Here is a 23105-nt window from a genome sequence, read left to right on the forward strand (position 1 = left end):
CCAGTTCAGGTGTGATTTGCAATTAAGCTACATTTAATGCCACTGTCAGAATATTGGGTGAAGTTCCCTGGGGGAACATCACATCCCTGAAATCTCTTGTCTATGCCCTATCTTTTGCATAGTCTGATAGGGTATAGTTTAAAGTATAAGTTCTACTTCTTTGTGCATTGCAATAAGTATGTTACAGTTAAGTATTAGCCATCCAAAATGTTCACTAACTTGATGTTGAACATTTAAATGATAACAAAAAAAAATACATTTTATTGTCAATTAAATCATTCTCAGAAGTCAGTAATTTTTAAAAACTCAATTTTCAGTGTCAGTCACTGTGTCATTATGTTATCTCTTGAAGGGGGAGAATCCACATTGTCTCCATACATAGGCTGCACATTCGGGAAAAGGTATGGGGATGAATAATAGGGAGATGGAAGGACAGGTTCCTCTGGATGGAAATATACAGCGGTCTGTGAATTAGAACAACATTTATGAAGTGAATATTATTTTCAATACATACCATGTATACAGTTTATATTTGCTACGTTTTCTCTTATCACTTACTAAATATTGTTTGCTGCATAATAATGCCATTATTAATACAAAGTTATTATGATTACAGGAATATATATATATATATATATATATATATATATATATATATATATATATGTGTGTGTGTGTATACACACACACAAACACACACACACACTAGAGATAAGCAAACTTACAGTAAGTTTAGGTTTGTGGACTCCTTAAGGCTCTGCATTTGACTCCCACCTCTAATACTTTATATGCCATTATAACAGAATTTAATTTCTCCATTTCAAGAATGTTAAAAAGCATGTGTACACTTCAGTATGTTTCTTATGCGAAGAAGAAAAAAGGGTAGATATATGTACCTTTTTAGGTTTACACATACGGGGAGATTCTTCAAACTGGTGTAAAGTAGAATTGGCTCAGTTGCCCCTAGCAACCAATCAGATTCCACCTTTAATTTTTCAAAGAATCTGTGAGGAATGAAAGTTGGAATCTGATTGGTTGCTAGGGGCAACTAAGACAATTCTACTTTACACGAGTTTGATAAATCTCCCCCATAGTATTTTGGGCTAAGGCATAGACATGTTATGCCTTAACAATTGCCATTTTTTTTTTATTACTGAGTCCTACTAACTACTTTTTTTTATTTTTTTACATTTTTTGCATATTGTTTGGCCTTTTTTGTTTAAAAAAACATGGGGTTTGCAAACTTCTTAATAGCATTTGCTGTAGCAAAAAAAAAAAAGCTGCCAAAAATCTCAGGAAAAAAATTGCCAGACAAAAAAATAAAAACTGCTCAAATAGCAGGAATAAAAGGCTAAAATTGTAAGGAAAAATGAAACAGCATGACAATAAAAGTAGTAGGAAGAAATGTGAAAGGGTCAGCAGAGCTCCACAACCATGTGTAATATTGGGAAATGTAGAAAATATAAAAAGTATAGCACTTACCAAAGGGGGATATTTATAGTGTACAGAGTTACTGACATCAATGGGGTAAGTGCTCTGTATATCTGCATCCCTTGCATTTACAAGTCGAATAAACAGTTCTGCATTTTCTAACTAGAATAAAAAAAATAAAATAATGATAAATGGCTGAGACAGCAGAGATTATTATTATTATTATTATTATTATTATTATTATTATTAATAATGTTATCATTAACTTATTTCTAGATATCAATATTACAGATATTTTAATTGTGCTACATTTCAGATGATAACTATACACCTTGAAAACATATCCATTGTATGAATGTCAGACTCCGATATGCACCTGAGGTACTCCATTTAAAGCCCCTGTTGTCAGGGAAGTCTTAACAGGAAGGATCCGAACTGGAACTTTCCACAGTCCACTTATTACTCGGTTCTGATAGTCAAAAATGTCCACCTTCACCCATCCACGAGGGATTAAGCGACTGACTTCTTGCCCATAAGGATCATATCCACCAGATGCTTGCAATTCGATTATTAGCGATATGTTTGGTGAAGGCCGCACTCTTAAAAATTAAACAAACAAAAAAAACATTTAACATTACTTGCTATTTATTCTGGCACTGTATAAGGAAAGTTTTAAATATTTTTATAATATAGTGCAGTCAAAGTTGCTGATGTTCTGGCAAATAAACTGATTTATCAGCATGATTAACCCCTTCCCCCAATATGACGTCCAGGGACGTCATGAAAAGCAGTGCCAGAACGCATCATGACGTCCCTGGACGTCATGCCTTCTCTGCCTCCCCCCACTGTCACTATCAAGAGATCGGGAAGCAGGAGGAGGCTGTGTCACACAGCCTCACCCTGCTGCCACTGCCCGGAGGGGAACTGTGTTTCCCCCTGGACAGTTAACCCCATAGGCGCCGCGGTCGTTGTGACCGCAGCGTCTATGGGGAGATCTGCTGTCTCCCTCGCCGATCGGGCGGCAGGAGGAAGCTGCGGCACATTGCCTCCTCCTGCCGCCACTACTGATGTCCTCCCCAGGGCCCCCATGCAGCTCCCCCCGCTCCCCCCGTCCTCCCCGTGCCTCCAGCCTGCCGCTCCGGGCTTAGAGCGCCACCCCCGCCTGCCGGAGCTTTCAACCCAGACCCCCCTCCCCCCCGCCTCCCAAGCGCTACCCCCGCCTGGCTGCCCGCCGGAGCTTTTGACCCCCCCCCCCTTGCCTGCCCGGAGCTTCCAGTCTCCCCCCAGCCGGGAGCCTCCAGTCCCCTCCCCCCCCCGGGGCTTCCAGCGAGCCGGATCCCGGAGCCGCGCCTCCCCCTCGGGTTACCATAGTAACCCAGACGCTACCCGGTGCGTCTGGGTTACTATGGCTAGTGACGATCAGGTCCCTGCACAGTGCAGGGACCGGATCGTTAGAATGAGCTGTCAGTGTGTAACACTGACAGCCCATTCACTATATAATGCAGTACAGCACCGATCAGGTGCTGTACTGCATTATACAAGTACCTACAAAAGTCAAAGTAAAAACACACACACAAATAAATAAATACATAAATAAATAAATAAATAATTGAATAAATAAATAATTAATTAAATAAATATAAATAAATATACACATTCCCCATCCCCCTTTATAAATGATCCCCTATAAATAAGATACACATATTTGGTATCGCCGCATCCGTAATGACCCCGTCTATTAACCCGTTACATCAATTATCCCACCCGATGAACACTGTAAAAAAACTAAACAAAAAACTAACCAAAATGACAATTTTTTGTTAATTCCGCCCTCTATAAAATATAGAAAAAAAGCTATCAAACTGACATATGTACCCAAAAGAAGTACCATTAAATATGTCAGCTTATGCTGCAAAAGAAAATCCCCTACATAAATCCATTTGCAAAAAAAGAAAACTATTACCGCTGTTACAATATACAAGACACAAACAGTATTTATAGCATAAATGTCATAAAATATAACAAAAGCTATATAACATGGATATCACTGTAATCGTACCGACCTGACGAATAAAGATAACATGTCATATGTGACAGATAGTAAACGGCGTACAAAAAATGGTGAAAAACAGCTGCTAAATTCAGTTTTTTATTCATACCACCTCATTAAAAATTAACTAAATATTGATCAGGGTGTCAGACGTCCCCCAGAATGGCAACAATGGAAACGTCAACTTGTCTTACACAAATATTTTGGCACCGCAAGGCCTCGGTGACATGGTATAATGGCTAAAAAAAAACTTAAATAAAAAAAGGCCCCAAAATTTGCCAGGTCTCTGTCATGTCTGCGGCCTGTGGTTGAGTCAGGTGACGCACTGCAGCCACATATGGGGGATTTCTAGAAACACTGGAATAAGTGGAATAAATAGTAAGTTCCATTTCTCAGTTAGTATTTGCTGTGTTAGAGGAAAAAATGGATTAAAATGGAATATCTGCCAAAATAATGAAAATTTTAAATTTCTCCTCCAACTTGCTTAAATCTCTGCGAAACACCTAAAGGGTTAATACACTTATGAAATGTTACTTTGAATACTTTGAGGGGTGCAGTTTTTACAGTGGAGAGATTTATGGGGATAACTACCATACAGGCCTCATAAATCCACTTCAGAACTGAACTGGTCCCTAATAAAATCAGAATTTGACATTTTCCTGAAAATTTGAAAAATCGCTGCAAAATTTCAAAGCCTGCTAACATCCTAACAAGTAAAAGGACGTTCACCAAATGATGTCACCATAAAGCAGACATGTTGTAGATGTTGCAGTAGTAATTAGTTCATGTGACATGACTATCTTTCTTAGGAAAAGAGAATTTTGAATATAAAGGATTGTAAATTTTTCTAATTTTTGCGCAAATGTTGTGTTTTAAAAAAAAAATGACTGAGTGTATCAACCAAAGTATACCACAAACATAAAGAGGAATATGTCACGAAAAAACAATCTCAGAATAATCGCAATAGTTAAAAGCACCGCAAAGTTATAACTACATAAAGAGAGACTGGTCAGATTTGAAAAATAGGCCCTGGTCATTAAGGCCAAAACAGGCTGCGGAGGCAAGGGGTTAAAGTAGAACAGCAGAAATACACGTGTGGCCCTCACTTAAAAAACTTTCTGAAACTACATATGCCCCACAATGTTGAAACATAAAAGGGACACGCCTTATTTACTAATATATATATATTTTACACAGAATGAAATATATATATTATATTTTACACAGAATAAAATGTTGTTATAACAATAATAAGTACCTGGGAACGGCTTGCTTTGTAGAAAGAATTGCTATATTCTGTTTTTTGCTGTCATAGAACTTCGATATGGAAGCATCACAATATACTGGTGGAAGGTAGGAAGGATTTGCAATCTCCTGACCGGCACTGCATAAACTGACAGCTAATCTGCAAACTCGGTAGGAAGAATCAAGTCCAAGAAGATAGTCATAAAATACTACAAAGCCAGAACTAGAAGTTAAGAAAAAAAAATTCATTAGAGGAAAAAATTGGCAAAGACTCAAAAACATACACAAAAAAAATTCTCTAAAACTAAATCAGTACAAACTTTGGCATACAGTAATATAAATTGGAGCATAATAACCTATTTAGTGTCATAAACATCCAATGAAGAAAGGAAAACCGGAGCACTCCTTCAATATGGCAATGTTCGTCTTTATTCAGCAATTGGCATTACAACTGATGTGGAGACTAAACAGGCAACAGCTGTTTAAATCATAGTCCCATGGATAATATAATTAAGTCTGCTATTTGTAAACATTGGCATCTTTTAAGGGGTGAACCTACATTGAAGGAGTTAACAGAGACACGTCCAATCATAGCTTTCCGCAGTGGCAGGAACCTACGTGATGAACTGGTGAGGGGAAGGTTACAGAGTGGAAAAAGAGGTAACACTATTACAACATGGTTAGGTAAATCTACGGATCTATATGGTAATTTCAAATGTGGGCATTGTAGTAGTTGTGCACAACTCAATGACGTCCGTGAAGTACAGTTAGGGGGTGTGAGATGGAGAGTTAAGAATCTGATTACATGTAAGATGCCATTTGTAGCTTACGCTGTTATCTGTAGTTGCGGGATGTACTATATTGGGAAAACAGAGCGCCCTATGCACATTAGGTTTTCCGAACATGTGCGATCATTGCGTACTAGGAAAGGCTGCCCAAAACTAATGGAACATATGCGCACCATACATAACAATGATAGTTCAGAAATGTGCTTTATGGGTTTAGTACGCTTAAGAGGTTCTCCGGCAGGTGGAGATAGACGAGTGCAATTGTTGCAAAAAGAAACAGAATTAATTCTGAGATTAGATGCACTGGGCCCATTAGGGTTAAATGATCGCTCTGCAATACATGGTACCTGCTGGTAAGAAAATAATGAATTTTTTGTTTATTGCATTGTGTGAAAAGGTTTTAATGTATTCCTTATTTGTGACAAATGTATATTTGCTAACTATGTTTTTATGTATTTCACGTGTGATTTGTATATAAAGGGGAAGGATACGCACTGACGCTAGGGCTGTGAGAAAGCACGCTGTGACGTGTGAAACAGCTGTTGCCTGTTCAGTCTCCACATCAGCTGTAATGCCAATTGCTGAATAAAGACGAACATTGCAATATTGAAGGAGTGCTCCGGTTTTCCTTTCTTCATTGGTTGTTTATGACACCATTGCCTACCTGTGTCGTTGAGCACCTTCTGGCAGTAAGTGGTCCCGAGTGGCAGCAGGAGGGTAAGATCTACATAAAGCGGCGAGCAAGTGGTGCGGGGGATTTTTCTCTCTATTGTATAACTTATTTAGTAATGCAACTTCAGGGACTGTCAGGGACTGCATTGAAGTCCTCAGTGTGTTGCACACTGAATTCAATAAAATATCAGTGCACCATTCTGTAGTGCAACAATAAGATAAAATCTGCATCATAGTGTTAACCCCTTCGTGACATGACAAATTTTTATTTAATTGTTTGCTTAGATTTTTTTTCCTTCTAAAACCTATTACATTTTCCTTTTTTCACCATCGGAGTTGTATAGGCTCATTTTTCCCCCTGCCATGACAGGTATTTTTATCGCTACCATTTTGGAATAGATTAGTATATTTTAATGCTCTTTATTCCATTTTTTCAGGTATAAGGTCCACGGAAATTTGGCAATTTGGTATTTTCTTTGCGTATGGCATTCAACATGTGGGATCAATAATGTTTTGTTTTAGAGTTCAGACAATTCTGCATTTATTGATACAAAATATGTAATTTTAACTTTTTTTTTAATTAGAAAAATGGGAAAGAGTGTGAATTTTTACTATAGACTGTTTTTTTAATTTAGCAGATTTGACATAGCAGACATGGAGGTCTTTAGAACGAGTTGGGCTTGGCCATAACAACTGATTGGCACCCCGACAATCAGACCCCTGAACCATCAATAATGCACAGTGTAGGTTGTCTTGATACTACACTCACTGTTAATTGCATTATTATACATGTACATTGCCAACATAGGACTTATCTAGTGTCCACCATGTATTAAGCAGGCTCATCCCCACCTGACACATGATGTCCATATATGTCATTTGTTGGGAAGGGGTTAAAAATGAAAACCAAATGATAGCTAATTTACTTATTTGTGTCTACACAACACTAAATAAACACCAATCAGCCATAACAATAAAACTAAAACTAATGACAATGACATCTGTCAAGGATTGGAACATATTATGTAGCAAGAAAAGCAGAAAAAAAGACAAGGGTACAGATATCACTGATACAGACAAAATGTAATGGCTAGATAAATTAAAAAAAGAATGTCTTGTAAGGTGTTTCTAGTATGCAGTAGTTACCTACCAAAGGTGGTCACAGGTATGACAACTAGTAAACGTGTAATAGGTTCATGAACATTCAAGGCTCACTGATGTGTGTAAGGTAAGGGGCACTATAATCCATGCCCCCCCCCAACACCACAGGGGAGGGGGGCATGGATTACAGCAGGTAGGCAGGACTTGGCAGAGAAGCCCTGCCTTGGTGGCACTGTCCACTAATGAATAAAAGCATTTTGGACATAAAAGGAGACAGGGACACCACTGACAATGGACATAAATGGAGACACAGACACCACTGACAATGGTGCAGGGAACGGCACCTACATTAACAGAGGTGACAGTATCACTATTATGCTAAATGCTGGTATTAACTTATAATACTTACATTGGATCATACGGTGCAGGCTCTAGTCCATGACTAAGATCCAAATGTCTACCAATACTTGGGGTTTCCGGTTTGTTTATTTCCTGTAGAGCAGGTAAATGCATAGTTATGTTCTGGCCTGTCTCTGTTCACAATTCTGGAATCAAAAAATGTATCACTAAATTTTGAACAAACCATTGGATGAAGTATGTCAAGCCTGGGTTTGCTTCGCTGAGTAACTGAGGTTTTAATACGACGTTTTAGCTTCTGAATTTCCAGTTCTTGCTTTAACACTTCTAATTCTGCATTAAGGGTCTTTACATTTTGTTGGGTTCGTTCTTTCATAAACCTGGGGAACTGAAGGGTCCTCTCAACTTCTGTTTATGAAAACACATAGAAAATCAAAGTCAAAGTACAATCAGTAAAGTGAACGTATGCTTCCCATATAGACACAAATAATTTTTGTTTGATTTTTTCCTAAAAAAAAAAAAAGGGGTTCCTATTTACTATAATACCAAAGATGTAGCTGTATAATTTAATAATGTGCCATGGTCCCTTCTCCGCAGAACTAGACACAACTCAATGTCATTGTATAAAACTGTACTCATCTGCCCCTTTCAATAGAAACAGGCTTTTGTAAAATCTATTGCATCTTTGTTTTTTCTTGTTTTTAGTTACTTAGGGTGGTATTACACGGGCCGATGGGGGCCCGTTAATACCTGTACACGAGCAGCGATCTGCTAGATCGTCGCTCGTTTACTGGACCTATTACACGGCCCGATAATCGTTAGACAAGGGCTGCAGGGACATCGTTACCGATGTCCTTGCGGCCCCTGCTTAACTATATACATTACCTATCCATGGTCCAGGGCTGCAGCTGCGGTCTTCTTCTGTGATTGGCCGGGCAGCCTGTCAGCTGACAGGCCACTCTGAAGCTAGAGCGCGCAGGACTCTGGGAGAAGAAGCAGCAGCCCTGGAACGTGGATAGGTAATGTATGTATATCGTCAGTCGCCGGACGCACACGGCTATTACACATAGCGGTGCGCGGTCAGCGCCCGACGAAAATAGGTCGGAAAATAGGTTGTTGTATTTATTACATGGAGCGATAATGGGCCCAATCGGCCAGATTCGTTCCGTGTAATAGTACCCTTAGGAAAACTGAGCAGTTAAGTGAAACATGCAGCTTATTATCTGTTGTAACTAGGAGATGCCTCACCCTTGTTTATGTGTACGATAAGAACCTATTCACTTATTACACCACTCATACTTACATTAAGGTGCATTAACCTGTATTAGTCACTGTGTGCAAATATACTGTGGTAGAAACAGTAGATACTGTACATAATCTCTTTTTAATTCACACTACAAATATATTGGTCATCATCCAATAGACAGTTCCAAAGAAAATATTTAGACATTTTCCTCCACACGTTAATTTAGTAATTGCAGTAATCATATAAACCTTTCATGAAGTCCTCAGAGATATTTCGTCTATGATTGGCTTGTCGCCTTAAGAGTTGAAACTTTTATTCTTCAAATGAAGATTTTCTTACATTTGTTTTACATTAAATAGCTTCCCACCATATTTTTTATAGGCCATTTGTATATTAATAAAAGTTAGTCAAATCTTAATAATGGGTACATTAGCATCAGAAGTGGACAATGGAACAATGAAAGAAGGTTTCCTAGTCTGATGAATCACGTTTCCTCTTAGATCATGTACTGTAAATGTCTTGGTGCTGTGCATACATGACTTATCTGGGGAAGAGATGGTTCCAAGTATGCACTATGGAAAGAAGGCAAGCAGAGGCCTACCTAAAAACTGTTGCAGAACATGTACACCACAGTTCCCTATTTCGGCAACTTAGCTCATCTCCATTCCTTACATCTCAATCCGATCAAGAATATGTGGGATGTGCCAGACAAACAGGTCCAGTCTCTGGAGCCCCCATCTCACAATTTATAGTTGTAGCTATAAGTATATATTTGCAGCCCTTGAGAGTCTGGAGGAAGCACACAGGTGTGAGTGAGTGAAATGGTCTATCACCCTACTAGTCTCTATCCTGTTGGTGATATGATAGAATAAAGCTCTTTTTGATGAAGCTCAAGTGAGTGCCACATCTATGTAATGATATATGCATGTATGGAAGAACCACAGGCGTGAACAGGGGGCTAAGCAGGATTGCATCCACAGCCATAATTACCGGTGTCTGCACAGCCGTGTCCTGAATGAGTAGTGCCACAATACATCACTGTCTGAGAAGAATCACAATTTAAAGTAATTAAAGGATATGCTGCTAATCTCTCAAATGGCACAGGACGCCTCAAGAGCCTATGCTTCAACAAGTAAGAGCTGTTAGGGCCACATGCAGAGGGCCTACACAAGGAAGGCAAATTATTTTAAGCTTATGTCTTTCCCTTTGATATATTTTTCAGGTAATAGTGACACAAATATTTTGTGAAAGTTGTCTGTACATGTGATTTAAAGTGGCACAGTTGTTATAAAAAAACTTTTGACATGTCACAGAGACATGTGAAAAGGTTTCATTGCTCTGGGTCTGAGTGTTCAGACCCCTAAAGATCGGGAGAACAAGCCAGGAGAAGACTGTGCTTAGAGCGGTCCTCTCCTGGCACAATGTCCTCATGACTTTGCTGGTAATACCACAAGTTTACAGACAAAATATATTGTCCACCATATGTGGAACTGGCTTTATCTCTATGCAGTAGCTTCAACTTGTGGCTGTACCTTAATATTCCAAGAATTCTAATATGCTCATTTCTTCTGAGAAGTCAGCAGGAATTATGCTTGAGTTGACCGACTATAAACAATTATATTAAAAAATAAACAACACAATTTATAAGTTTTAGTTCGTTCATAAAAATATTAGGAGCATTCAGGCAAAGTACTTTAGTACTTCAAAATAATATTACTGAAAGGTTTCACAACACAATGCTTCATTATCTCTCATGGAAGTGCTCAGAATAGTGGTACATTAGTATTTTGAAGTCAAAATCAGGAGGTTGTATAATGTTTGATGTGTTTTGGTACAAGATACCAGCCAAATATGCAATGTGCGAATGAGACTCCACACCATACCTCCATTTGTTGTTCTGGGAATCCTTGTGTTTCTTTGTCTCTGAAGCTGAAGTTTAAAGAGCTCATCTTCTAATTGCTGGTTTTCCATTTCAAGAGTAATTAACTTCTCATTCAGGTCCCATTTTGTATTTGGGTATCCTTCTAAACATAGCATGAGTAAACATAAAAAGCAAAGAAAAATTATATATCGGTGTAATGTGTAATAAAAAAAATTAAAGGAATGTTTTTACGCTGGTCAGAGCCACTTCATTTGTTTGGCTAGGTTGAGAAATCTGGATGCAAAGGCACCGTCACACTTTAGATGTTATTATCAGTGACGTAGCTCGTAAGACATCCATCTCCAGTCTCTACAATGCTTTTAAATACTTTTCTAAAAATTGACCCGAAAGCCATCTTTCCCGCATAGGTGAAATGGACTAATTATCGGCAAATCCAGGACCATATTCTCAAAGGGTGGAAAATTATACATAAGTGTATAAGAAATGAAAGATGGAGGGAAACTTATTTTAAGCTGGCCCTTACAGCCTTATATGGATTCACCATTTGCCCCTCACCCAACTTCCCTGATCAAATTATAGCGTGCCCAAAGTATTATGGGTCTTTCACTAACCTGTGGCATGGCATCTGGGAATGTGCCCATACTAAAATGTATTGGCAAATGGTTGCCACCTATATCTTTACCCACTGGAAAGTCAAATTCCCTGAAACCCCCCAGGCTTTTCTCTTCCATTAATTAAGACCTTTTGAGGATGAAGGCAAAAAGGGAAATTCCTGAAATAGTTCATGTAATTATTCATGTGGCTCTGAGATGCCTGTTTCATGAGTGGTTAGCAAAGGAGGTGCCAGAAATATCCATGGTAATCCATGGTAATATCCCAAGGTACTAAGCAATTTTTTGCTAAATGGAAGTCTTTCCTGTTATCGCATTATGAAATGCATGAAATAAGGGATATTGTTTATCCGTTTCCATGCCTTCCTCCTGCCACCGCAAGGGAAACGAGGTGTTAGGACAGAAGGGCCCCTTATAGCCACAGTTTCTGTGTATAACCATTCTGAGACCTTTATGTTACTCCTGCTTCACATGATGGGGGATTATCTTGCCTTTAGATTTTTTTTTCAACTCTACTGGAGTCCACTTCTCATGGATTCAAATAAGGGTGATGTCTTTGTGTTTTGGTATATAGTTCATTCAGTGTATCCTTGTCATACTATTAGGTTATGATTTTGGACAAATGGTATTATCTATGTTTTATTATTGGAAAATTCTAATAAATTAAGGGCAGTATGTGTCTTGATTGCTGTAAACTGATAGGTTTAGTTTGTGGGTGTGCCCTATGTCAGATATGTCAATGTCAATTCTTTGGGTGGATGGTGGAATTTGCCTGACCATAAAAAGGAGTCTATGGGACGGGCTGAGATGCAGAGAAGGCAAAGTGGGAGCGGGGGCGAGCGGCAGAATCCACAGGAACCTCTTTGTGCGGATTTCTCAGTGTGGATGCACCCTTGAGGAGCAATACAATTCTTTAATAAAAAAAAAATAAAAATAATAATAAAAAAAAGGAGCAGGCCAAGTTTAGCTTTGAGAACACAAAAGAGTAGTTTTATCCAGCCCCATTTACCTGGCCTGATTTACTAGGAGGCGCACACCTCTTAGTAAATCTGACGGGACCTGCACCTGCTTCACAGCTGGCGCAGAATCTACACCTGCTCCGGAGCAGGTAGGTTTGTGTCTCCAGGTGTAAACCATGATATATTAGGCATGCCTTGCCACGTCCCCCCTGCACGCCCATCAGGTCAGCAGGGCTTACAGCTGGCGTACGCCATGGAAAAGGGTAAATCTGCTCCTTTTCCATAGCGTATACCAGGGGTCCTAAGTTTAGTTTTTTATTATTATTTTTTAATTCTCATATAGGGATTTTAAATTATTTACTTTTTTTTCTATACGATACTGCCATAGATCTCCACTAAGATACATTTACATATACTTAATCCACTGCAGATTCCATACTGCAGATTTGATATTATGGATTAAATAAATACCTTAAATCTGCAGCATCAAATTAATTCAAGATCTGTCCTATTGTCTGTTCGGCAGGTGATGCAGTTATTGTCCTAAAAAACAACTTTTAAATTTGCAGCCCTGTGCCAGATTGGCATGGCCTAGAGTGTCTATAGCCTAAGCTTCTCCGTCTCTCCTCCCTGCCCTCTTCACCTTTAGGAACGCCCCTGGGCAGCATTTCTCCTATTCATCACTTGTCTGAACACTGAACAGGTGCCTTAATGAATCTAACACATGTGCAGTGTTCACACAGGTGATGAGTAGGAGAAATCCTGCCTGGGGCATTCCTTATGGTGAAGAGGGGGGGGGGGAGCAACAGAGAGGCGGTGCAAACCTAGGGCTTAAGACACTATTGGCCACGCCAATTTGACACAGGGCTGCAAGTTTAAAAGTTGTTTTTTAGGACTATAACTGCATCCCCTGCCGAACGACTTCAGGACAGATCTTGGATTAAAAGCAGCTATCCAAACCATTACAAACCGTTTGGGGGGGACAGATTGTGAGTACAGAGTCACTTATAAGAAGTACTCCAGAGGAAATCAAATTTGACCAAATTTGTAAATTGCTTATTTAAAAATCTGAATCCTTTAAGTACGTATCAGTTGCTGTATGTTCTACAACATGTAGGGTATTCTTTTCAGTATGACACAGTGCTCTCTGTTGCCACCTCTGTCCATAACAGGAACTTTACAGATTAGGAGAGCTTTTTTTAGGGATTTGCTGCTGCTCTGGACAGTTCATGACATAAACAGAGGTGGCAGCAGAGATTACTGTGTCAGACTGGAAAGAAAACTCCACTTCCTTCAAGACATACAGCAGCTGATAAGTACTGGAAGACTTGAGATTTTTAACCTGTTAGTGACCGCCAATATGCTTTTAAACAGCGTCACTAAAATTCATGTGATTCGAAAAATACCCCCACTCTCCCCCAATAATAAAAATGCATTGTATTCCCCCAAAATAATAAACTGTAAAACACTCAAAAAACACAAAACTTATACATGTTTGGTATCACCTAAGCTATAAAATGTTATTGTTATTTATACCGCAAGATGCATGCTGTAAAATAAATAAAGATAAGACAGCACCATAATTGCGGTATTTTATCAATCTGACTAAGAAAAAATGACATAAAAGAGACCAAAAATTCATGTATATGTAAAACTTAATATGTAAAAACTTCACATCTTTTTTTTAATAGTGGAATTCTAAGGAAAAACGGATCAAAACAGATGCACACACATGCATCCGTTTTTTCCAAAAAACAGATGAAAAAAACGGATTGCAAAAAACGTAGTGTGAACCCAGCCTAAGGGTCCTATTCCACAGTAACGATAATCGGCCGGATCGGCCCCATTTGGCCCGATTCGGCCGATTATCGTTCGGTGAAAAAGAGAGAACGATCAGCCGATGATCGTGTCATCGGCTGATCGTTCATTTAGGGCCAGGAGGAAACAAGCCCCGACCTGTCAAATCAATGCTGGCTTCACAAGCATTTCCTGCTTGCAGTCTGTGCTATCACATGCACAGTGAGCGAGGATGAGCCGGGGGAGCCGGGGGAGCCACGGGGAGCTGTGGGAGGAACTGCCCATCACCTATTACACGTAGCAACGTACAGCAGACTGTCGCTATTGTTATTGTGATTTTTAAACCTGTTGAAAGACCACAATCAGCTGACATAGTGCATGTTGGCAGATTGTGGTTCTTTAACAAGCGCACCAAATGATTATCGGCCAGCAATCGGCCAAATATGGACAATAATCATTTGGCATAATTGGGCTTAAAGTTAAGACGGTTTATATGACAACGTGGGGGGGGGGGAGTTAGGCATTTAAAGCGTAACTGTCATTTCAGGGTCATTTTTCTGAAAACAATAAATATCTATAGTACAAGCGATTTTAAGAAACTCTGTAATAGGTTTTATGTACTAAAAGAGTTTCCTTCTGGACTGAAAAAGCAATCTCCCAGCCTCCCCCCTCACATCAGATGAAGCGGGATTTCTGTGTCCATTATGTGGCTATGGAGAGGGGAGGGGCTGTTAGGAGTGACTGAGCACGGAGGATTTCTGCACAGCACAACACCCTGCAATCTTCTCTCAGTAAGTTCATAGATAAGCACTGACCTTTCTGACACCTGAATTTAGCGTTTAAGGTGCCCAGTCTACAAACAGCTGACCTTCATGTCACCTCTTCCTGCTCCCTCATCTCCCTCGGCCCCTCCCTCCTCCATAAGGATAGAATGGAGAGAGCAGAGCCTGTCTTCACTGGCTTCTCTGTAATGAAGATGTGTTTGCCTGATAATGCACAGATAAGAAGTCAGGGGGGGGGGCTGGTAAATTGCTTCTTGAGTACAGAAGGAGGCTTTTTTGGCTGATAAAACCTATTACAGAGTTTCTTAAAATCGCTTATACTACTGATTTCTGCAATAAAAAAAAATATGACAGTTACGCTTTAAGAATGTTCACGCACAGTAGAATAATACGAAAATACAGTTCTAGGAATGAGTGACGATAAACAGGTAAAAAAACAGCAATTTTTTGCAAAAAAAAGGTTCCACAGGCAGCATGTATAAAAAAGGCAAAAAAAAAAATTTAAATATATTATTCAACATTCCTCTTTTTTAAATAAAAAAAAATCATAAACTGTTGAAAGATAGTTCTTTATCTTGCATTTCTCTTTTTCAATTTCACCCTATAGAAATATTTTCTTTTGCAGTACATTTTATGGGGAAATGAAGGGTGCCATTACAATGTACAATTGGTTCCACAAAAAAGCCCTCATATGGTGGAAAAATAAAAGTTATGGCTGTTGGAACACTACAAAAAAAGTGCCTCCTCAGGGGTTTAAATTAGTGTACTTTGCTTTCATTTGTATCAGATTACATTAATCTCCAAATATGCCAGAGGCAGAAAAGAAAGAAAGGAAGGCGAACAGTTTCATGAAATATGATTACTTCCTTTTGATGAAGTACTAAACCGCACACACTCACAAAAGAGTTTGAAATTTAAAAAAAAATCTGATGTATCATGGGCCTAAAAATTGGCTGGGGTAAGAATGAAACGTTACATAATTAAAGCCGAACAAATGAAGGGTTTTCCACAAAGCTGTCTGGTATGTTATTGGAACAACAGTAATGGGTGCTGACCTGACTGAAGGCATGAATACTTAATCATCACAAGCTTGTTACCCACAGAATGAGTCTTAAGTTCATACATAATACCTCATTTCAAAGAAATTGTAAAAGCTGTCATGAATAAAAGATGAGGTATGTAACCTACTTTTGTTTTTCTTCTTCCGAATGGAGTGGGCACGTTTTTCTCTTTGTTCTATGAGCTGTGCCTCAGTAAGAAGATCCTGTAAATTCGCCAAGATCATTTGATCATTTCCACCATTTTGCAGGTAAGTCATGCGTAATGCACTGTGTAAATAAGGAAACATTAGAAAGGTCAAGATTTTTAAACTGAATTTCTAAACCAAAAGAAGTCCGGGGAAAATTTTTATTTAAGTATTATATTGCCCCCCAAAATTTATACAAATCACTAATATACACTTATTAGGGGAAATGCTTATAAAGTGCTTTTTTCCCTGCACTTACTACTGCATCAAGGCTTCACTTCCTGGATAACATGGTGATGTCACGACCCCCAGAGCTGTGTGGGCTGTGGCTGCAGGAGAGGATGATGGCCATCATCCTCTCCAGCAGTCACAGCCCGCAAAACTCTGGGGGTCGGGTCGTGACATCACCATGTTATCCAGGAAGTGAAGCCTTGATGCAGTAGTAAGTGCAGGGAAAAAAGCACTTTATAAGCATTTCCCGTATTAAGTATATATTGGTGATTTGTATTACTTTTGGGGGGCAATACAATGCTTTAATAAAAATGTTTGCTGGATTTCTCCTTTAATAGTTACAATGACATTTCCTGTTGCTATTCTGATGGCAGTATCACATCTAAGGTTATATTCACCCATAGCGTTTAGTTGGCATTAAATAGCACTATTTTACCAGTGCCAGTTGCAGTTTGCTGCAAAATAGTGCAAATTAAACGCTGTGGGAGACATTTATCAAGACTGGAATCTCGAACGCCTCTTAGTACAGCCATCCGGAACCTACGCCTGGTGCAGGCATTGCGTGGGGATCTATACCTGCTCTAGAGCAGGTGCAGATTTTTCCAGGTTTACACCTTGATAAATTAGGCACGGCCTCATCTTCACAAAAGGCTGTTGTTTTTTTTTACCTTATTTCAGACGTCAGGCTTCCACCTCCATAAATATGAACAAATGGCTTTTGAAAAGCTCTTTCTAGTTTTCGAGATGTTGTAGACTCACTGAGCCTTGTTGAAATACCTCTTTTCCTAGAACATAAAACTCAAATAGTAAGAAATCTAAACCTATTTAGAAGTTCATGATCAATGTAAACCTGTACACATGCTTAAAATATTAAAAGCAGAGTCCCAGTCCGCTGGCCTCCCACCTAACTGCAATGTTGTTTTTCTTTCACTTCCAAAAAGACGGAGTGAGGTAGGAGGCCAGCAGACTGGGACTTTGCATTTTTTATTGGTAATGCTATTGTTGGCATGTGTACAGGTTTACATTGAGCATTTTACTCTGTTTAGCGTACTGTAGAATTAAAGGGGTAGTGCGGCGGTAAAGAATTATTCACAGACTAACACACATTACAAAGTTATACAACTTTGTAATGTATGTTATGTCTGTGAATGGCTCCCTTCCCCGTGTCCCCCCCCCCCACCCGTGTACCCGGAAGTGTGGTGCGCTATACTCACCTGTCACGTGCCGACACCCGTCTCCGATCTTCAGCGAGTGACGTCTTCTTCGGGCGGACGGCGAACAGCTCCGACTGTCCCGAATGCCGGCCACCCTCTGCAGCGTCATCCGATGCTCAGCCGCGACTGGCTGAGCATAACTGTGCTCAGCCAATCGCGGCTGAGCACAGTTGTGACGCGACGGAGGGGGGACGGGCGGCAGGGACTCGGCCGTCCGTCTGAAGATGACGTTTGGCACAAGATGGCGGACGGCCCTCGACACGGATCAGGTAATGTATAATGCACCACACTTCCGGGTACACGGGTGGGGGTGGTGGGACATGGGGAACAGGGCGATTCACAGACATAACATACATTACAAAGTTGTATAACTTTGTAATGTGTGTTATTCTGTGAATAATTTCTGAGCGCCGCACTACCCCTTTAAGGTACAGCAGTTTCACTTTATCTGAATTGTATGCATGTATGCTGAAGAAGCCTATTCAGTGGTTTACATTATATATGCACAGGTACTTTATAGTACCATTATATTATTTCTGTCCCAGTAGTGGGTCTCCCACCTCCAGGGCTTGTTTTTATGTGATTTTTCTTTGTGATGGATTCAATAAGGCTTTGTTATATTTTTCTAAATCTTGAGTGACTAATATTTATTATAAGGGACACGCGGTACCATATAGTTGTTGTATGTTCTAGATATAGGTACAGGGTGCCATTTTTATTTTGGTATCAAAATATTGTTTCCTAGGAATATTGGTGTTCTCTTCTGCATGTAGTTCAGTGTAGGAACTGTCGCCCAGTTGGTGGCCCCTCTTTAAGGGTATAAACCCACACACCGTATACGCAGCAAATACGCAGCAGATGTGATGGTGAAGATTTGATGCTGTGTTCAGCTATTTAGATATAATCTGCTGCATATTTGCTGCGTATCGCAGTAGTAAATACGCTGCATATACGGTGTGTGGGTTTATACCCTAAGGCTGATTGTCTAATTAGGTATTGACAGGGGCTGTGAGTGAGGGCAGGGCAGCACTATCCCTACCTACCAGTTACATGGCCTAATGTAAAGCAAAGGTGTACTAATAAAGTAATAGTGTATTTGTGTGTTTTGAGTTGAGTTACACCTTTGTGAGAGACAATGAATGAAAAAATTAGCAATTCTAAAGAGCCTTACATTGCGCCAGTCTGCAGCAGGTCGATTTGGTGCTTCATTGTGATTAAAAGTTGTTCATTCTTTTGCTCTTGAGTATTCAAATGCCTTATCATTTTTTCTAAGTAGTCTGTATTCCTGTTTTGAGCTGTTATTTCATGCAGCCTTTGCACAATATCTGTAATTGTGGTAGATTAGGTTACATATATGGTTTAACAGCACAGGATCTATACTATGACATTCTGGCATCTCCCAGTTAAAAATGGAAGTCTAATTTATGATATTGATTTATTACCAGCAGGTTCTATTAAATTGAGACTAGGGATGAGCAAACTGAACCGACTAGGGATGAGCGAACCGAACCGAAAACGAACCTTGCTCTGAATAATTGCAGCTACAATAGTGGGAGTGTGATAGGGTATAGTTTTGTTAAGTTGCAGTTGATATTACAATGAAAAAAATTTCCAAAAATAATGAGAAAAAAAAAATAATAATAATAATAATAGGAATAAAATTTATAAAAAATAGTGAATCAAAGTGCCAAAATAGTGAAAAAAAAAATGGAAAAAAAGTTTACAAGGAGGATGCGGCAGCACTTGATTGCACCCAGGCCAGTATTGTTGAGAAGAGACAAGTCGAGAACCAGGAGGAGGCAGCAGTAGATTGCTCGCCTCTCAGTCCAGTATTGTTGAGAAGAGACAAGTTGAGCAGCAGGAGGAGGCAGCAGTTGATTGATTCCAGTCCAGTATTATTGAGAAGAGGCTACTTGAGGAGGAGGCAGCAGTTGATCGATTCCAGGCCAGTATTATGGAGGAGAGGCTACTTGAGGAAGATGAGGCAGCAGTTGATTGATTCCAGGCCAGTATTATCGAGGAGAGGCTATATGAGGAGGAGGCAGCAGTTGATCGATTCCAGGCCAGTATTATTAAAACCAGACTACTTCAGGAGCAGGAGGCAGCAGTTGATCGATTCCAGGCCAGGATTATCAAGGAGAGGCTACTTGATGAGGAGCAGGCAGCAGTTGATCGATTCCAGGCCAGTATTATCAAGGAGAGGCTATATGAGGAGGAAGCAGCAGTTGATCGATTCCAGGCCAGTATTATTAAAAACAGATTACTTCAGGAGCAGGAGGCAGCAGTTGATCGATTCCAGGCCAGTATTATTGAGGAGAGGCTACTTGAGGAGGAGGCAGCAGTTGATTGTTTCCAGGCCAGTATAATTAAAAACAGACTACTAGTGATCAGGGGCGGATTAACTTTACCATAGGCCCCGGGCTGTTCACCAAGCCTGCCCCCCCCCCCCCCACCCCACTGTAACTATGGAAGCACTAGCCTGGCGTTCATAGTACAGGATAGATAATGTCATGATGTCCTGATTTGTGCAAAATTGCCATAAAAAAAAACTGTGATTTTTTGCAAATCATGGCAGAAGTGTAGCCAGGAAACAGTACACCATTGAAAGTATAAGTCTTTTTGGGTGGTCATGGGCCCCCCAGGAGCTCAGGGCCACGGGCTGCCGCCCAAAACGCCCCTATTGTAATCCACTACTGCTAGTGATGATTATATTTCTATTTTTGTTCCTCGGCTTACAAAGTTCTGACAAACTAAATCTACTTACTCCTACGAAGCAGGTTCACTGGCCATGATACAATTGCATCTAGGGGGTCACATGATTGTTTTGAGAAACAAAATAACAAATGTATCATTCTTTTGTTCCTGTGTGTATATGCCAAGGTTATTTCGCCATTTTCTGTATTTTCACATCTGAAGAGTGAAAGGAATTCACTCAATTAGCTTATTTAGAACTGTGAAGGCAAATCGATGGAGGCAGATATGGTTATTGATAAATCACTCATCGACATTTATGGACTAATCTTAGAAGTGAGTATTTGATAACGCCTTGCCATTAATGAGTTAATAAATGTTCACATAGGTGGAGTTCTAACAGCTTACCGCTTTTTGGCTTATCATTGTGAGTCTGAGAAGCGATGTGTGTGACAGTCACTTGATGTATTTTTTAGAGTTAGTGTCAAAATTAAATGTACAGGTCTGGTCTTCGAATATATCAGATATCTGTTCTCAATAATGCTTACATTCTGTCCCGGTACTTTACATTGCTTCATTTTATATATGTGTTGTTAAAGGCTCTTTCCTTCCTAATTTCTCAATTACAAGTTAGTAATGAATGATCTTTATTTATGACGAAGCTAAATGTTTATTATGAATTTTTGCCCCCACCCATTGCCCTGTGTGACTACATTGGTCACCATACATTGCTGATAGTAGTTCACGTCCCTACGAATGTGTGTAATTCCTATGGCTTGCCCATAAGGGTTAGCTCTAAATCGCACTATACATTTATATTTGTTAGGGTACAAACACACACACCGTATACGCAGCAGATACGCAGCAAATACGCAACAGATCTGCAGCAGATTTGGTGGTGCAGATTTGATGCTGTGTTCAGTTATTTAGATCTTATCTGCTGCGTATTTGTTGCGTATTTGCTGCGTATCGCAGCAGTAAATAGGCTGCGTATACGGTGTGTGTGTTTGTACCCTTAGGCTATGTGTCTGTGTGAAACATAATGCAATGTATTTCCAATTGTAGCCAATGTGCCGCTAATTATGTTTGATTCGCTATGTTTGTGTAATATCTCTTCCAGGAATTTTCTTTGTTTGATCACATGTTGCTCAGAAACGAGGGTGTGACTTATGGTTTGTGTTAGCGAGCTGCCCCTGCTGCTAACTCACTCCCCCCTCCCCCATCCCCCCTCCGGATTGTGGTGTTGAATTCACTATTACGTTATGTTTGAAATATTTGAGGCTTACACTATGACCACATGATGGGAGTAGTTATGTACTGTGTATATGATATGGGCCGGCAGCAGACATCATGGAGGGAGAGGGAGGAGGGAGGGAGTTAGCAGCACGGGAAGCTCCATAACCCACCCACATAAGTGACGTCATATTTAGTCAGCAACATTGCCTCTAAGGGTACAAACACACACACCGTATACGCAGCCTATTTACTGCTGCGATACGCAGCAAATACGCAGCAGATTAGATCTAAATAACTGAACACAGCATCAAATCTGCACCACCAAATCTGCTGCAGATCTGCTGCGTATTTGCTGCGTATCTGCTGTGTATACGGTGTGTGTGTGTTTGTACCCTAACAAGGAAAAAGCCTCGACTAGCTATTACCTTACCAAGCGAGCATTGTTTGCAAGAGGTTTATATTATTTATTTATCTTTTTATTAAGGGCCATGCTCGGCCACTGCTATGGGACGGCCCTGCGCCTGGGTACACAAGCTGGCTAAGGCGGAGTGCCGCATGGAGGGAGGTTGTCCGGATTGTGTACCCAGGTTGGGACAAGCATAGTAGATTACAGAAGTTGATCATTGGTAAGTTATTTACCCACTATGTAAGGCTAACACATTGGACATACTGGATAAAAAAGGACACAAAAAGCCTAAGTAAAATCCTGCATTGGATGCATATTGGTTCTTGAGAATTGTTACAATGTTGCTAACATGTTTGTAATAACAGATTTTGTCCACTGTTCATTTGTCAGCAGAGATGAAGAAGCTCAACAAACAGCAGAGGCCTCATCAGATGAAGAGAATAAAGAACCTCATCTGACGGAGGCACGCACCATGACTCCACCACCAAGAGGCTAAGAGGGCCCTGTTGAGCCTGGGCAGGGAGACGAACATCTGGCTTGACGTTAAAGAATAAATTGTGGGCAGCCTGCACTCCCTCTTATACTAAAGTTGTTGTTGGCATAAATGATTGTGATTAGTGGTCACACAGCCTCTGCCCCCCCCCCCCCCCCTCAACCACTATCCTGTGCTTTATACTATTTCGAGCATGTAGTAAAGATATTTTGTGATATATCAGTGTTTGACTATTTTCTGGATATCACAAGTTTTTTACTTCTTATCTCTGCCTATCTCTCTCTCTCTACCTCCCTGTAAATATCTACTTGTTTGCCTATCTATCTATGTGCTTTCCCTCCCTAACTAGCACGGAGCTCCTCTCTCTCTGCAGTCTAGACACACAATGAGAAAGAGCATGGACGCTCAGGCACTTCCTGTTCCTGTAGTGACGTCACACACCTTGATATTCACATAATAAAAGGATAAAAGGGATTATAGGAGTAATAATTCCTTATATCCTCTTCCATTCTGTGAAAACAATACAGTTTTGCGACGCCGTTGCGGTTTTAACGAACTTCGTTACAAACCTTTAGAAAGTTCAGTTCAGTACCGAACCGAACCTTTTGCAAAGTTCGTAACGGTTCGGTTCGCTCATCCCTAATTGAGACATGTAACTGTGTAATAA

At 40.1% G+C, this 23105-nt stretch overlaps 1 protein-coding gene across 2 annotated transcripts in view; it reads right to left on the minus strand.

Annotated features, from left to right (window-relative positions):
• Positions 1-286: 286 nt before the first annotated feature.
• The window catches only part of LOC138787195 (coiled-coil domain-containing protein 17-like), a 29660-nt gene continuing 6841 nt past the window's right edge, over positions 287-23105 (minus strand). For both annotated transcript variants that reach the window (XM_069964384.1, XM_069964385.1), the window contains exons 4-13: positions 18784-18937; positions 17067-17183; positions 16110-16249; positions 10774-10914; positions 7871-8052; positions 7697-7779; positions 4740-4949; positions 1808-2030; positions 1483-1593; positions 287-464 (exon numbers count right to left, since the gene is read on the minus strand). In XM_069964384.1, coding sequence (XP_069820485.1) covers positions 324-464; positions 1483-1593; positions 1808-2030; positions 4740-4949; positions 7697-7779; positions 7871-8052; positions 10774-10914; positions 16110-16249; positions 17067-17183; positions 18784-18937 — 1502 coding nt within the window. In that variant the 3' untranslated portion in view covers positions 287-323. The remainder of the gene's footprint in view (positions 465-1482; positions 1594-1807; positions 2031-4739; positions 4950-7696; positions 7780-7870; positions 8053-10773; positions 10915-16109; positions 16250-17066; positions 17184-18783; positions 18938-23105) is intronic.

Source organism: Dendropsophus ebraccatus, chromosome 3 (genome assembly GCF_027789765.1).
Source record: "Dendropsophus ebraccatus isolate aDenEbr1 chromosome 3, aDenEbr1.pat, whole genome shotgun sequence".
NCBI lineage: Eukaryota > Metazoa > Chordata > Amphibia > Anura > Hylidae > Dendropsophus > Dendropsophus ebraccatus.